Source organism: Triticum aestivum, chromosome 7B, assembly GCF_018294505.1.
Source record: "Triticum aestivum cultivar Chinese Spring chromosome 7B, IWGSC CS RefSeq v2.1, whole genome shotgun sequence".
NCBI lineage: Eukaryota > Viridiplantae > Streptophyta > Magnoliopsida > Poales > Poaceae > Triticum > Triticum aestivum.
The window spans coordinates 652,178,066-652,195,887 of record NC_057813.1 but is presented as its reverse complement, the minus strand read 5'-3'; the positions used below and the strand labels follow the sequence as shown (position 1 = coordinate 652,195,887).

The 17,822-nt window shown below is 44.1% G+C and overlaps 1 protein-coding gene across 1 annotated transcript; it reads left to right on the top strand.

Annotated features, from left to right (window-relative positions):
* The first annotated feature begins 4,372 nt into the window (after positions 1-4,372).
* On the top strand, positions 4,373-5,305 carry LOC123159508 (uncharacterized). Its single transcript, XM_044577347.1, has one exon. It carries the CDS (start codon positions 4,475-4,477, stop codon positions 5,099-5,101), a length of 627 nt encoding a protein of 208 aa, XP_044433282.1. The 5' UTR covers positions 4,373-4,474; the 3' UTR covers positions 5,102-5,305.
* Positions 5,306-17,822: the final 12,517 nt, after the last annotated feature.

The window sequence follows — 17,822 nt, the reverse complement described above, 5'->3', positions numbered from 1 at the left end:
GTAAACGCGGGTATTTTTACCCGCGGGTACCCATATACCCTGTCGGGTGAAGGGTATGGGAAAAAATTGTACCCTTGACGGGTATGGGTATGGGTGATGGGTAAACTCAGGGCGGACAGGTAAGGGTATGGGGTAGCTCCACCCGTACCCATACCCTGCGGGTGCCATCCCTAGGTATAAATATAGGTTTGAGGCTCGCGTTTTTGGTGGCCTATAAAATGTTTATGGTTCCGCAAATTTTTACAGGGTCTGTTCTGGACACAAAATTGATCCGAAATCATAAACCCGTCGGAATTTTACAGGTTTGGTGTTTTTAAGGGGTCTGCTAGAGATGCTCGAGGGGCATCTCCAACGTGGACCCTTAAACCGTCGCATACGTTCGGACCGCATGAAGCATGGTTTGCAAAGTGGTCTGGACGTCTGCTTTCTGGTAAATCCGAGACAAACTTGGGGGAGCTTTGCCGAACACCAACACAAAGTCTTCACCTGGCCCTACTTTGTTTTTCTCTCTCTCTCAACATGCATGGTCTCTTCTCTCTCTCCTCTCAACCTGACACCACACATGCATGATCCCCTCTACTCTCTTTCCTTCTAACCGGATTAATTTGTGAATACGGTTGGATGACTCTCTTCGGTATCATGTCCACAGGCCACGTCTGGACATAAAAACAGGCATTTGCCGTGTCCATTTACGGGTCAGTGTTGGAGATGTCCTTACATGACTTTCAAGTTCATAACATTTACTACCTCGGTACATTTATTTATAGAGGGGGTACTTTTGGTAACATTGGCTGGTAATATATGTTTATAAATTAAAGGGTGAGGCTATGTCTCAATCAAGTGACATAGCATATAACCAAGAAGAAGAAAATAAAAGAAATTTTATACGGATCTTCACATAAGATCCTATGAATATAACATCGACTAAGATTTGTTTAAGTCTTAGTCGACTGAGATTTAGCAATCTCGTAAATTAAATGGTGTTAATTCACTTGAAGTTTTGTTTCTTGGGCCGAGCTATATGTATACACGAGGTGCACATAAAGAAGAGATAGACATCATTTTTAGGACACTATAGGCAGACGTAGCCAGGCAGGTCGATTTCTATTTGACCTGTAGTTGCGTCAAACAGGAGACGTGTCAGTTGAAGCTAGCAATTAATGGTGGACCTTCTTAGCATGAATGATGCAAATCGCTCCCATAAAAGCAAGACAAATATGTAGCTTACCTAAGTGTATTTGAGTAGCTTTCGGCCTTTAAGGTTAACTGACATAACAAACAAGATATATGATATATGATGTATTGTTGGCAAAGAACATTGAGCAAAAGCATACATTTTGGGTGCATCGCGGGCCCATTTCCATTCGAATACCGTGGATTCCGATTCACTACCAAAAATTGTGAAACAAGGACGGGGAGATTGTTTTGAGGAACGATTCACTAGATAGTGTTGTAGGAAATCATCTTGTGGAGGCCGGCTAGTGCTTAGTCTAGTGTCAAGGAGTCTATGGTTTTATGACGTCCATTTTTAACAGATGTGCTTCTTTGGGGAATCTGATCATCATCGAGAGAAGTATTGACTAGCAAAATGGAGCATCTTATTGTTTTTTCTTTTTTTTGCGGTTGAAGAGCATCTTATTGTTGACTAATAGACCAAAGAGGGTTGGGCATTCAAGATTTAGACGTTAAAAACAAATGTCTGCTTCGTAAATGCCTTCTTAAACTACCGACTGAGGATGTGATATAGCAATCACTTATGCGGAATAAAGACTTGGGTGGCAGCTTACACCCTATGTTTGGTCAAAGTCAAAGAAATAGACTCAGGATTTTGGAAGAGTCTTATGAGGGCCCGGGAACCTTGTCTACTTTGGCATGTTTCGGTCAAATAACGAAGAATGGGTTCACCATGTGCGGGCATGGTGAGCAATCTTCAAATATCTGCTACTTAATCTTTACTACTTAAAAGGAACGTAAGGTTTCAATTTCACCTTTCTTTCCATCACCACTTCATCCAACCTTTTATGTATATGATATAATAATCAATCACCTTAATTTACTTACCTTCTGAACCAATTCCACTTTAATATACTTATCAAACTTCTAATCAAAATGTAAGGTAATTTACGGTTAGAATTTGATGAACATTTATTTACACAATCATATTATTATTGACAGGTAAATCACAAGCTAACGTACTAGAATATTTATATCCGTTTGCAACACACGGGCATTGTTCTAGTCATTATAAAGAATGGAGAACGAGTTCTGTTTTGGGAAGATAAAACGACTTGATTACACCCTGATATGTTCTAGATATCCGACACCTGGTTGCACATTTTTGGCTAATGGCTTTGTGGGGCCGCATAAGTCTCTCCGGTCTCTCATACATGTAGGGGTAGCAACAATGTTTTTGTTCATTTGGTTGGTTCGTAATGATGAAGTTGTCTTTGACGGAAAAGACTAGATTTTTACCGAATGTGTTTCTTTTGGTAGTCTAACCAACGCCGAAAAAACATTATCTAGCAAAGTCGAGTATCTTATTGTTCTCCAATAGACCATAGAGGGTTGGGCATTCAAGATTTAGATGACAAAAACAAATTCCTGCTTTGTAAGTGGGTTTTTAAAAAAAACTGAATGAGGACGGGATATAGCAATCACTTATGTGGGATAAATACTATGTCGTCATACCACGCTACCTTCAGTCATAGTCAAACCAATGGACTCCCATTTTTAGAATGGTCTTGTGAGGGCCAAGGGAACCTTCCTTTGGCACGTCGAGTAGATGATGGAGAGTCTGTTCGGTCATGGGAAGATAAAATGACCCGATTACACCCCGTCATTTACTAGATATCTCGGACTTGGTGCAAACTTCACCTAGGCATCAATAGATTTTAGAAATGATATGCAATTGTTGTTTTAGTACTAGAACTGGTCGTGGAATTCTTTCCTCAAATGAGTTAAACCTGAGCCCAGTTGTGTGTTTTAACATTTCCAGAAATGAAAGTTAGGAGAGATGCTCCTTAACTCCATAAACTCCACCTCGAAGTATGTCACACATTGTTTGGCTCATGGCTTTGTGTGGGTGGATAAGTCTCTCCGGTCTCTCGTACTTGTAGGGGTAGCAGCAGTGTTTTCATTTGGTTGGGTCATAATGACGACGTTGTGTTTGACAGACAAGACAAGATTTTTACCGGCTGCGTTTCTTTTGGTAGTTTGACCAACACTGAAGAAACATTGACTATCAAAGATGGAGTATCTGACTATCAAAGATGGAGTATCTTATTGTTCTCCAATAGACCATAGAAGGTTGGGCATTCAAGATTTAGATGATAAAACCTAATGCCTACTCCCTCCATTCTAAAATAGATGACTCAACTTTGTACTAAAGTTAGTACAAAGTTAGTATAAAGTTGGGTCATCTATTTTGAAACGGAGGGAGTACTTTGTAAGTGTATTTCGAGGACAGATATAACAATCAATTATGAGGAATAAATACTTTGTTGATAAATTTCACCACATGCGTGCAAATGTTGTTTTTGTGTATCAATTGGTTGCAAACGCACAAATGGGCAAAACACGAGGAGCCGATGGAGTTATTACCATAAATTTTGTATCCCTGGTTTGGATGATGTGCGTAGATGTATGCGGGAAAATGTGTTTCGTCACTTTTTTACAAGGCTAAATCATATATATGCGTCAGATCATAGCGGGGGTAATAAAAGCCCCCACTGAAAAAACATGCAGGATGAAACGATGAGTGATTTTGTAGTGGGTTGTTATTTATTTTATTAAAAAAGGTAAAAACAGACAGATGGGTTTTTTACATGATTCTCCGGCTGGTCATTCTCTGAGATAGCTGAACGGCCCAACCTGAACGCGATGTGACCACGGTCTCCAAGGTGGATACTGAGCGATCCATCCGTCTCCTCCCAAGGTGAAATGGCGCACGTGCCGAAATTCATGTGGGTTCTTCCCTCCACCCAAAACGGATTCGCCTCGCCGGCCGTCTCCATCCGTTGTCCGTTCCTCTTCCCAGTTTCCACCGAAGGTTCCTTCGATCGTTCCCGGCAAAGTACAAAAAAGTTCCGTCGATCACGACCTCCGGCGCGGCGGAGCTCCGGCGAAGTGGCCCCGGGGCCGGGGCCAGCCGGGCCTCACGCACGTGGCGCGCGCGGGTCCACAGGTTGGTGGGCCGCGACCTAGCAGGGACGACGGATCAACGACGCTTCCCGGAAGGTGGAAAGTGTCTCACGGGGCCGGTCAGACAGCCACCTCCGAGACCGCGACGCGCCGGCCGATCTCGTCCGTCCGTCCCGCGTCCCCGACGATCCAACGGCTGGTGGACGCTGTGGCGCTCCGTTTCGCTATAAATCGGACGCCGCTCCGCCGGTCTCGAGCTCTTCCTAGCTCCCACGCAGCAAGCAGAGCACAGCAAAGCAGACAGAGCTCTTCTCCGGCCGGCTGACCCACTGACATGGCGATGAGTGACACTGGCTCGAGCTTCGCCAACTGGACTGACGACCTCTACCGCTACGACACTCCGAGCCTGGGCGCCGCGGCGGACTCGACGATCGTCGCCGCCTCCGCGACGCCGACGAGCCCGGCGTCGGCGGGGTCCGGCGACGGGAGCCCGTCCCGGGCGGCGGGCGGGGCCCTGGGCCCGCGGGTGGCGGGCAAGCCGGCGGCGAGGAAGCGGGCCCGCGCGTCGCGCCGCGCGCCCGTGACGCTGCTCAACACGGACGCCAGCAACTTCCGCGCCATGGTGCAGCAGTTCACCGGCATCCCCTCCGCCCCCGGCGGCCCGTTCTCCGGGGCGCCCGTCATCAACTTCGGCGGGGCCTCCGGCTACGGCTTCGCGCCGCAGCAGCAGCCGGCGCCCGCCCTGTCCTTCGACCACCACCACCTCCACCAGCGGCAGCAGTACACCGGCGCGCCATTCGGCTACGGCGGCCACCTGCAGCACTTCCTCGCCGGCGGCGACGCGTTCGCGCACGGGCTCGTCGGCGCTGCGGAGGACCGGATGCTCCTCCAGAGCATGCAGGCGGCGCAGATGCCGGGGGCGCGCGCCGCTCACAACAGCGCTAATGGCTACTTCGCTTGATCGATCGACTGATTATTAACTATGTTACATACTTCGTTAATCGAGCTTGTGTTTGAATTTCTTGGCTTGTTTGTTCATGGTGGTTCATCCATCACCTGCAGCTATGTAAATATTGGATTTTTGCCTGTGATTTTGCCACTCGGTGCGGATTATGATGCTCATTAATGGGAGAAACCGATGGATCGGGTGCATCTATCAAAGTGATATAGGAAGTGATAGGTGGGTGGAAGGATGGATTGTTTTACAAGCAAGGTCTCGCGGCCACGGCGTGGGCTACGTTGCCGACGGCATCCATTGGCCGGCAGAGGAGGACGTGGGTCCAGCCGGCGGTATGGGGACATAATTGCATGCGTGCGAGCGTGACGAGATGGTGACGATCGGAGGACAAAGTCAGACTTGTCATGCTGCGTGCAAAACAAAGTATACTTCGTGCCCCCAAACACTCGTATGCTCGCATGCTCCAACGACCAAAAGCTCAGAATTAAATGTTGCAAAAAAAACTCTAAAAAAACTGTGGATGTTCCCAAGATATGTGTCCACGTCCTCTAAAAAGTTCAAATGCAAATTCGACATGAACAATTGAACGTAGAGAAACAAAAAATGACAAATCCAGGATAAATAGTGTGACAAAAAGACAAAAGCAAAAACACCACGGTTTCATGTTTGGATTTGTCTTTTTCTTTCTCAATGTGTGTTTTGATTTTTGATTTGATCTTTTTAGGCATAATAATAGGCACATGTCTTGAGAACATTCATAAAAAAAAAATCAGTTTTCTCTTGAAATATTCAAATTGGATTTTATAAAAACTGGAGCATGTGAAGGTTGGGAACACTAGATATTCTCCCCAAAGTTCTGCTCTATTCTATTCTTTTCTTAACGAAAGAAGATACTGCTACCAATTGTATACGTGTAGATGTACCCAGTTGGCTTTAATTCGGGATGAGGCTGTATAATTGCACAAGGACCACCAGTGCTCTGTTGGGCACTTTGGACCACCAGAAACAAATTCACTATTGAGCATATTTTTTCCAACAGGCCAACTGACTGCTTGTTTAAAACGTTAATCTTTCTACAGCAGTGGAAATTATTGACTAAGGAGGTTGATTGTATCGCTTTGGAGGAGCTGACATCCAGACAGAGTTCGCATGTCTGCTTCTTCCCTCGCTCAACAAACTAGCGCTACTTGAGGCTCTCCTGCTGTCTTCTTTTGGGCTTCATTTTGTTTTTTGGCTTGTTAGGCCGTCGGCCTGCCGCTTGATTTGGCCCTGGTGGCCGTGTATTATCGTAAAAAAAACTTGCTTTTTTAGGCTGTTGATGTTGTTTCGGTCTTGTGGTTGCTACTCTGCCTGTTGGCTTTATTTATAAAGTCGGGCGCATGTCTTTTCTCTATGAACAGGACCTGGTTGTGCTCTTATTTTTGCGGCACTAGCTACAGTGGAAGGGCACATCTTTTTCTAGTTAGGAAATAAAAAGTGTCAATGTTTGAGTCCTTTTTTTTACAAAACACACATATAAAAAGAGCAATTTTGCGCCTCCCAAGTATTGAAACTCCATCCAACTACGGAAAGTATTCAAACTTCAGGAACTCCTGTTGCTTTCAATTGTCAGTATAAGTACTTTAGTTGCTTGTTCGGTTTGTTTAGCTCGCAAAGGTTATTGACTCTTAAATTGCACCGAGAACCCTTTTAGTCGACGTTGTGTATCCTTTAGCAACTTACGGTAGGAATAATGCTTAAGCTCATAAATAACTGGGATATAAAATCTCTTTCATGTAGACTAAAAACTATAACATCTGAAAAATGCAAGGCTGCACACATGCGCGAACCGTGAATGGGTTAACCATGAAATGCCAAAGCACGTGAATTAGATATGATCACAATAAACCAAGAAAGGAGTGTTGTCAACAACAGAGGGGGGAAGGGAGATTTCAAGACACACAGTAACCGATACTTTCCACTCTTTTGTCATTTTATATCTAGAAATATCTATCAAGAATTTTCCCTCGTTAGTATGCTTCACAACCTTGTATCAAGATAGTGAGAATACTAGAATGGACATGAACACATAATACACATAGTACACCTAAGATGCACAAATTAATGCATTGTGAACTTATTTACTTTACATAGAATTAGGAAGACAATTTTGTACTTAACATGTGGATTAAAATGTCCCAAACTAAACTAAAAAATCTATAGAATTTTTTTGTTACTTCAGCACATAATATAACACACAAATGTAAATTAAATTATATAGTGGACCTAGTATTGTGCAATAATAATGAACAACATGTTACATAGCTAATCACATTAGTTAATATAAGGGAAGTATTTATTATTTTATGTTGATATTTTTATTTTTATATTATGAATTATTAATCAGTTAATAAACACGACACAATAAATCACAACATTCTTATTTGCTTTTTGACCTTTTTAGAACATGCCTTAAATTGACCAAGATTGCACAATAAGTTTCTCCATATTCTGTCTACACCATAAAATTAACTATATTGAACTACGAATACTCATGACGCAGAATAGATCTTTTAGTTCTTCCAAATGAAAAAAAAAGATTGGATCATGGGCAATTTTTTTTAAATAACTAATAGCATATCTAATAATGACAATTTTAATAATATTTTAACCGATCTCAATATACTCCTTGAGATGATTCCGGATAAATTCATGAGGATCCGTGAGAAATTGAAAACCAGCAAGTTGTATTGATTATTTCTAAACAATTGAGGTGATTGGCACCCCTATTTTTAGTTATTTTTAATTGACAGATTTCTTGTATTCACAAAAATAATAATGATGTCTTTGTAAATACAATAGCTAAATGTCCATGTGTTGCCACCGGAAAAAATATAATAAAAATGACATATAAAAATAACTCACTTACCTCTATCCGACCCATTTGTTTTATAATACTAGTACGTTATGATTTTGCAATGCTCCGCAGCTGCTGCTGGGTAATACAACATTTGCTTCTTTTAATTAGTTGAGAGATTATGAAGATGTTATTTAATTAATTACTGTATACCAAGTGCCATGCTAGTGTGGTGTTAATGTGTCAATGGCTTCTCTACCGCCGAGTAAGGTTTCCTTGTGGCTGTGCAAACTCAAAATTTCTAAATGATGATGTGGACATGAGAAATGGAGTAGCAGCTCACGAGATCAAAACATTTACCTTGAGCAATTGTGACGTGAAGTGGATTAATCAATTCGGTTGCTGCTGATCGCTAGCCTTTTCTGTTGATGTGGGAATGGGACTGTATGTCTCTATATGTGGGCATATAACCTGCACAAACAAGTGTAGAGCAAAAAATTGGTGAGAAACACAACTGAGCGAGCAAGAACAAACTGCAGATTTTTCATCACCAGGTATCCTTGACTGCAACAAAGGCAATGCATGTCATATATTTATAACCTTTGATCAAATAATCTTCTCACAAACACAAGCCAAATATAAACTTATAAAGATCAAGACTGAATTGAAAAATAGAGCATACAAATCTGAAACAATGGTGCAAGAGTCAAACATAAAACGCTGCAGGTGCTGTCGAGTGGAGCAGACATAGAAATTTACCGGATAAATTTTGTTAAGGAATAGCAGGCCTTAAAAAATTGATTTTAAAGGATGCCGGTTACAAAAATAAAGTAAAACACTATAATATTTTCAAGGATCATTGGCAAGTCATATTAAGAACGTAAGTTAGTAGCGGAAATAGTGTCCAATCGGGTGTAAAAAATAGTTGGAAATAACTATGAAGATTCCAAATTTTAATCACATCACGTGGATGTAGCGAGAACTGAGACATATCTAACTGAAATTTTTCTCATGGCACGGTTTGGCGAACACCTTCTAGGGTTTGCACGAGAGCACTGTGATATGTCTTCAACGTATTCATATTTTTTTATTTTTTCATGCTATTATATTATCCATCTTAGATATTTTATATGCATTACTATGCTATTTTATATCATTTTTGGGGACTAACCTATTAACCTAGTGCCAAGCGCCAGTTGCTGTTTTTTCCCCTTGTTTTTGCCTTTACAGAAAATCAATACCAAAGGGAGTCCAAATGGAACCAAACTTTTTGATGATTTTTCTTCGACCACAAGACATTCTGGAAGCTTCGGGAGGAGGCCAGAAGGGCCACGAGTGAACGACAAGCTCAGGGGGCGCGCCCCCAAGCTTGTGGGCCCCTCGTGGCTCCTCTAACCCTAATTCTTCTTATATAAATTCCCAAGTTTTCTCTGTAGATCAGAGGGCATACCAAAAATACTTTTCCGCCACCGCAAAGTTCTATCCTTGTGAGATCCCATATGGAGACCTTTTCTGGTACTCTCTTAGAGGGGGATTCGATCACGAATGGCTTCTACATCAACCTTGCTGCCCTTCCGATGATGTGTGAGTAGTTTACCACAAACCTACGGATCCATAGCTAGTAGCTAGATGGCTTTTCTCTCTCTCTGATTTTCAATACAATGTTCTCCTCGATGTTCTTGGAGAACTATTCGATGTAATCTTTTCTTGCGGTGCGTTTGTTGAGATCCGATGGATTGTGGGTTTATAATCAATTTATCTATGAATATTATTTGAGTCTTCTCTAAACTGTTTTATGCATGATTAAGATAGCCTTGTATTTTTCTCCGATCTATTGATTTGGTTTGACCAACTAGATTGATTTTTCTTGCAATGGGAGAGGTGCTTTGTAATGGGTTCAATCTTGCTTATTCCTAGTGATAGAAAGGGAGATGACACGTATTTGTGTTATTTCCATTAAGGATAAAAAGATGGGCTTTGTTCATATTGATTGGATCTATCCCTCTACATCATGTCATCTTGCTTAAGGCATTACTCCGTTTGGATTAACTTAATGCACTAGATGCATGCTGATAGCGGTCGATGTGTGGAGTAATAGTAGTAGATGCAGGCAGGAGTTGGTCTACTTGTCATGGACGTGATGACTACATTCGTGAACATTGCCTTAGATATCGTCATAATTATGCGTTTTTCTATCAATTACCCACCACATGCTTTCTTTCAAGAGCGAAGCCTCTAGTGAAAACTATGACCCCCCAGATCTATCTTTTATCATATTATTTTTAGATCTATAAAATCCAAAAATACCTTGCTGCAATTTATTTACCTTTATCTTATTTTAAACTTTTACTTATCTTTTATATCTATCACTATCAGGTCACATCCTTGCAAGTAACCATGCAGAGATTGACAACCCCTTTATCACATTCGGTGCAAGTATTTGTTTGTTTGTGTAGGTGCAACCATTGGTAACTTGTGTGTTCCTCCTACTGGATTGATACATTCGTTCTCAACTGAGGGAAATACTTATCTCTACTTTGCTCCATCACCCTTTCCTCTTTAAGGTAAAAACTAACGCAAGCTCAAGAAGTAGCACAATGTTTCCAAATTAATTGGCATCATTCCCTTATTGACCATCCAAGGAACCCACTTACTGTTGGAAATATGCCCTAGAGGTAATAATAAAATGGTTATTATTATATTTCCTTGTTCATGATAATTGTCTATTGGTCATGCTATGATTGTATTAACTGGAAATCATAATACATGTGTGAATACATAGACCACAACATGTCCCTAGTGAGCCTCTAGTTGACTAGGTCGTTGATAAATAGATGGTTATGGTTTCCTGGCCATGGACATTGGATGTCATTGATAACGAGATTACATCATTAGGAGAATGATGTGATGGACAAGACTCAATCCTAAGCATAGCACAAGATCGTGTAGTTCGTTTGCTAGAGCTTTTCTAATGTCAAGTATCTTTACTTAGACCATGAGATTGTGCAACTCCCGGATGGCTCAGGAATGCTTTGGGTGTATCAAACGTCACAACGTAACTGGGTAATCATAGAGGTGCACTACAGGTATCTCTGAAAGTGTCTGTTGGGTTGGCACGAATCAAGACTGGGATTTGTCACTCCGTATGACAGAGAGGTATATCTGGGCCCACTCGGTAATGCATCATCATAATGAGCTCAATGTGACTAAGGAGTTAGCCACAGGATCATGCATTACGGAACGAGTAAAGAGACTTGCCGATAACGAGATTGAATGAGGTACAGGGATACCAACGACCGAATCTCGGGAAAGGAACATAATGATGGACAAAGGGAATTGTATACGGGATTGATTGAATCCCTGACATCATGGTTCATCCGATGAGATCCTCGTGGAACATGTGGGAGCTAATATGGGTATCCAGATCTCACTATTGGTTATTGGCCGGAGGGATGTCTCGGTCATGTCTGCATGGTTCCCGAACCCGTAGGGTCTACACACTTAATGTTCGGTGATGCTAGAGTTGTAATGGGAAATTGTATGTGGTTACCAAAAGTTGTTCGGAGTCCCGGATGAGATCCCGGGTATCACGAGGAGTTTCGGAATGGTCCGGAGGTGATGATTTATATATGGGAAGTCCAGTTTCAGTCGCCGGAATGGTTTCGGGGGTTATCGGTATTGTACCGGGACCACCGAAAGGTGTCCGGGGGTCCACCGGGTGGGGCCACCTACCTCGGCGGACCAAGTGGGATGAATATGGGTGGGAACCAGCCCCTTAGTGGGCGGGTGCGCCCCCCTAAGGGCCCAAGGTGCTTAGGGTTGGAAACCCTAGGGGGTGGGGCGCCCCCCACCAACTTGGGGGGCAAGCACCCCCCCCTTGGCCGTCGCCCCCCTCTAGATGCATCTAGGGGGTAGGCTCCTCTCCCCTTCACCATATAAATAGAGGGGGGTGGGAGGGAAACCGCACCTCAACCCCTGGCGCATCCCTCCCCCCTCCTACACATCCTCCTCCTCCGTTGAGCTTGGCGAAGCTCTGCCGGAGAACCACGAGCTCCACCACCACGCTGTCGTGCTACCGGAGTTCTCCTTCAACTTCTCCTCCCCCCTCACTACTAGGGAAAAGCCTAGCAGCAGCGCGGGTTTTAGGCCTATCAGTAGCGCGGGCAGGAGCGCTACTGATAAGGCGCTACAGCTAATGCTTAGCAATAGCGCGCCTTGATCCACGCTACTGCTAAATTGACTTAGTAGTAGCGCTTCTTCAGAACAGCGCTGCTGGTAATTAGTAGTAGCGCTTCTCCTTTCCTGTGCTACTACTATTATTTAGTATTTTATTTCTTTTTTATTTCATGTTGTATTCATACACCTTTACACAAGTTTTCATACAACAGGAATTTAGAGATTGTTTTTACATCATAATGAGTTATTACATCACGGGGTGAAAGAACCGTGGACTAGTTTCAAGTGGATGTCCATCCACTTGAAACTAATCCGCGGTTCTTTCACCCAATGATATAATAATATCATCATCATCATCATATCATTAACAACTTATCATCATAATACATCATTGTCATATAACACCTCCTCAAGATCATCGTTTTCATCAATGACATCACATAGCAAATTGGTCACTAGTCGTAATCACAAGTACTCCTCATTATCAACTCTAACACATTACCACATAATAAACATATTGTACCTCATAGGACCTATTACATTCGATTAAGACCTACTACATTTTCTAAGGTAAAATAGCAAAAAACAAGATAGCCCCTGACTCTCCATTATGGAGAATGGAGATTAGCCTGTCTCCAATTCTTGCCTTTCGCTGAATGTTACTTCCAAGAACCTCCTTGCGAATGTCCATACATTTCTTCCATTCTTTGATGAACATGTGTTCACGGGTTTTAGAAATCCGATATGCACAGGTGAGCTCCGTAGATTTACCTGGCAGTATGTTCAGAACTGAGAGGCGACCATGCAGAGACATCAGATGAGGCACACAATCCATCGGGAGTTTCTGTTGAAAAACATAATAATAACTTCGTAGTTAGCAATGATGTACTAGTTTTAGAAGTATGCAAAAGATGCACGGATGTCGTAATAGTAAAAAATCTTACCAGGGTATCTCCAGAGAAGTTACCGTGGTTCAACACATGCACTAGTGGCACGTATTCACCATAATTTGGAGGAGTTCGATAATAGTTATTGTAATTCTCAAGAAGAGTACAAAATGCGATCAGATGATTTTTCTCCTTATACGTTAATTCGGTGCCATCGGTGTAGTGGGTTTTATCTACCATCTTCCGCACAGTCTTTGAAGAATCAAAATAAGCTGTCAATGGAAATAAGCTATCAACTATTTTGAAATAAACAATATAAATTAGTTAATAACTATGTTTGAGAAACTCACATAGCGGTACAATCGGAAGCGTATCAACAAGGACCCAAATGTCCATATTGTCTTGCTCGATGTCAGGATCACCAAGATCCATGGTGACAATCATACCCTCATAAAAACCATACATTTTGCAAAGTGCTTCCCAATTTTGGCAACCAAAATGGGTTACGCTCTGAGCATTGCACAGATTTACTTCAAAATCCATATCATGATGGGTCCTTAGGTGTATTTTCTTTGTTTCGAAATTTTCATGGTCTTCAAAACCCATCCTCTCCAAGACATAGCGTCTTGCATGGCATGGGATAAGCTAGTCGAATTGTAAAATATGAAAATTAGACGTTGAAATAGTTGAAGTCATGCTTAATTACGAAAAAAACACTTGTCGTTGTTGCGTACCGTTTCACAATCGAAGGTCTCCTCGAGCTTAATGCTGAAGCGCCGATCTTCGTCCAGCTGAACGAACCTGTCGCACATACCTCGATCGTCGTGGCACCAGCTACACTCCCCCGGGAGACTGTCGTCGTCCGAGTATGACATTTCCTACGTTCATAATTCAAAGATTAAACTTGTACATATTCTAGCACAAGTCATGCCAGAATTCACGAAAAAATCCGGCATGACCTTTGCTAAAAAAGGACATATCGAGCGCCTGAAATTTGCCGGAACGGAAATTAATCAACACTCCGGCAAAACATAGGCCACTCGGAGATGTAAACTGAACATGAACGGCCACTTGGGCAACCACATATCCTATTTGAGCAACAACACAAGATATACAAGGATATTTGGCTGGTCTCACCTCGATGTCGGAGGGGGTCGGTGACTGGGACGACGGCGGGGATGTCGGAGGGGGTCGGTGACGGGGACGACGGCGGGGATGTCGGAGGGGGTCGGTGACGGGGACGACGGTGGTCACCTGAAACCATATAAGTTATCACTAATACATCCCGAATAATTGCTTAAACTAAAAAATAACAACAAATATGACATGTTCAACTAGTTTTATTAATTCAACTAGTTCTTACTAAATATAAACTTACTATAAATAGAAAAAAAACTAGTTCTTTCTAAAAATAAAGTAGTTCAACTAGTTATATTAATTATCTTACTAAAAATACATTAGTTCTATTAATTCAACTAGTTTATTAATTTACTTACTAAACTAGTTCAACTACAACTAAAGTAGTTCAACTACAACTACTAGTAATTAACATCTACTACTACTAAAAATCTAGTACTAACTAAGCAACATCTAGTACTAGCTATGAACCCTAAATTAACATCTACAACTACTAAATCTAGTACTAACTAGTGGCAGGGGGTGGGGGCGACGGAGAGGTAGCTAGGGGCGGCGAGGTCGAGGGCGGTGGGAGGAGGGCTGCCGGCGGAGGAGGGAGGAGGGGCGGCCGCAGGCGGAGGGAGGAGGGCGGCGGCGGAGGAGGGAGGGGCGGCCGCAGGCGGAGGGAGGATGTGCGAGGAGGAGGGAGGAGGGACGGAAGGAGGGGAGTACCTCGGCGGCGGACGGACGAAGGCGGCGGCGGCGGCGACGCATGACGACGGTTATCGGCACGGGGGGGCGAGAGTGAGAGTGTGAGTGAGGGCCGGTCGTGCGCGTGGGGATAAGGTAGGGATAGTTGTAGCGCGTTTGCCAAAACGCGCTACAGCTAATCTGAATAGCAGTAGCGCTTTGCACATAAACCGCTACTGCTAAGTGTAACTATACAAAAAATACGTCAATGCAAAAATACATTGGCCATCAATGATCTTTTTGTGTACAATCTGAATTGTCAATATGAGTCCTCTCCGGTAGGAACCGGAGAGGACTCATATTGCGGTCACAAATTTTACACATAGAGTTCACTGAAGACCAACTGGTTGTGGTAGTTTCAGAAATAACATATTTAAGGTGGTAAACACCCCGTTCACGGAGCGAGGTGGGACTAAACTTGTGGGCTGATCTTAGCAGTAGCGGTTTTCCTATAAGCGCGTTGCTGCTAACTTCTATAGCAGTAGCGCTGGTCAACATAGTGCACTACTGCTATAGCTAGCGGGGGGCGAGGTCATGGCAATTATAGCAGTAGCGCGGTTTGTGGTGGACGCGCTACTGCTATTTTCCTGTCAGCAGCACGTTTCACTAACACACGCTGCTGCTAAATAGCAGTAGCGTGGTATTTTGGGGAGCGCTGCTGGTAAGATTCTGTGTATAGGCTTTTCCCTAGTAGTGCCTTGCTGGATCAAGAATGAGTAGATGTCCCAGGGCTGTATGTGTGTTGAACGCAGAGGTGCCGTCTGTTCGGCGCTTGGATTGGATCTTCCGCGATTTGAATTACCACGAGTACCGAGGGAGTCCTGGATTAAGGGGTCCTCGGATAGCCGGACTATATACATGGGCCGGACTGTTGGGCTATGAAGATACAAGATAGAAAACTTTGTCCCGTTTCTGGATGGGACTCTCCTTTGCATGGAAGGCAAGCTTGGCGATTCAGATATGTAGATTCCCTTCTCTGTAACCGACCTTGTGTAACCCTAGCCCCCTCCAATGTCTATATAAACCGAAGGGTTTAGTCCGTAGGAAAAGAACAATCATAATCATAGGCTAGCTTCTAGGGTTTAGCCATTAAGATCTCGTGGTAGATCAACTCTCGTAATACTCATATCATCAAGATCAATCAAGCAAGAAGTAGGGTATTACCTCCATAGAGAGGTCCCGAACCTGGGTAAACATCGTGTCCCCCGCCTCCTGTTACCATTAGCCTTAGACACACAGTTCGGGACCCCCTACCCGAGATCCGGCGGTTTTGACACCGACATTGGTGCTTTCATTGAGAGTTCCACTGTGTCGTCACCAGAAGGCTTGATGGCTCCATCAATCATCTACAACACAGTCTGGGGTGAGGTTTTCCTCCCCGGACAGATCTTCGTATTTGGCGGCTTCGCACTGCGGGCCAACTCGCTTGGCCACCTGGAGCAAATTGATAGCTATGCCCCTGGCCATTAGGTCAGGTTTGGAAGCTTCAACAACACCGCCGGTATCCGCGGAGACTTGATCTTCGACGGATTTGAGCCCATGATAGCCGCACCCTGCCACCATGATGAACATGACTTAAATCTGTCATCTGGCAACACCCAGGAGATAGCGCGTGTAACCGCTCTGGCCCTAGATCCGGAAAAGATCGCGTCGTCCGAAGGTGGGAAACCTAACCCCGCCCCAGAAGCCGTGGACTCAACGGCGCTCGAGCCGCACACAGACCCAACATCAAGCTGGGCCGGTGTCACCGAAACCTCGGACTTATCTCCGGCTATAGGTTTCGGACCGCGTACATCCGCGTCCATCGAACCGGACTGGGCGCCGATCTTTCAGTTCAGCTCCGCGGACATCTTCCAACACTCACCTCTAGCAGATGTGTTAAACTCATTAAAATCCATCTCCTTGTTAGGAGACTCTCGGTCGAACTATGTCTGGCTCGAGTGGGAAGCGAGTGACGAAGAACTTCGTTCCCCACCCACCACCCACTTGATAGCCACTGTCGACGATTTAACTGACACGCTTGATTTCGACTCCGAAGACATCAACGTTATGGACGACGATGCCGTAGAGGAATGGAACCACCGCCCACAGGGCGCTGGACAACCACCCCCTCATACGACATATGCATGGTGGATACACCTAAAGAAAACAATGGCGATGACAAAAAGGATCCAGTCGAGGATAAGCCTCCTGAGAAGCAGCTGAAGCACCAACGTGAGCGGCGCCGCTCCAAATCACGCCATGGTAAAAACAGCGATACCGGCACAAGAGAAAATAATACCCCGGACAACGCCGAAGACAATGAAGACCCCGCGGACCCCACAATGGAGCAGGACGAGCGAGATAACACGAACACAGTCCGGGGCCGCTGTCAGACCACAACGATGCCGAAGATACCAATTATCAACCCGCATCCGAAGAGGAGATTAGTCAGGGTGACAATACATTTATCATCCTGGACAAACCTTTGGAACAAAAGCACCTCCACCAGAGACTTATCGCCACTGCGAGGAGCTTGAAGAAGCAGAAATAGCGTCTTAAAGCCGCACATGATATGCTCAATGATAGATGAAACGAAGTGCTCGACACAGAGGAAAAATACGGCGGTAATCGCCAAACAAAGAGCTATCCTAAGCGAAAACTGTTGCCCAAATTTGATGATGAGGCTATCGCGCCCATACTACCGAAAAATAATACGACCGACAAGCCGGACCGACCACCACGTGGTCGAGACAGCGCGGCCAGCAATGCCGCACGCAAACCCGCACCCCCTACCCATAAAGGAAGGGAGGCTGCGACTCAGGACCAGAAACACGATCTATGTGAGAACATGGACAGAAAGGCTGGCGGAACCAGATCCATCTATGGATCCAGGGAACGTGCTCCTCCACAGGACCATGATTATCAAACCAAATATGCCGGTCATTTACCAGTTCGGAACCAACACCGAACATTACAA

Bases quoted from the DNA above. Each gene is read 5' to 3' on its own strand.
- LOC123159508 (XM_044577347.1), top strand. From the start codon at position 4,475: ATGGCGATGAGTGACACTGGCTCGAGCTTCGCCAACTGGACTGACGAC.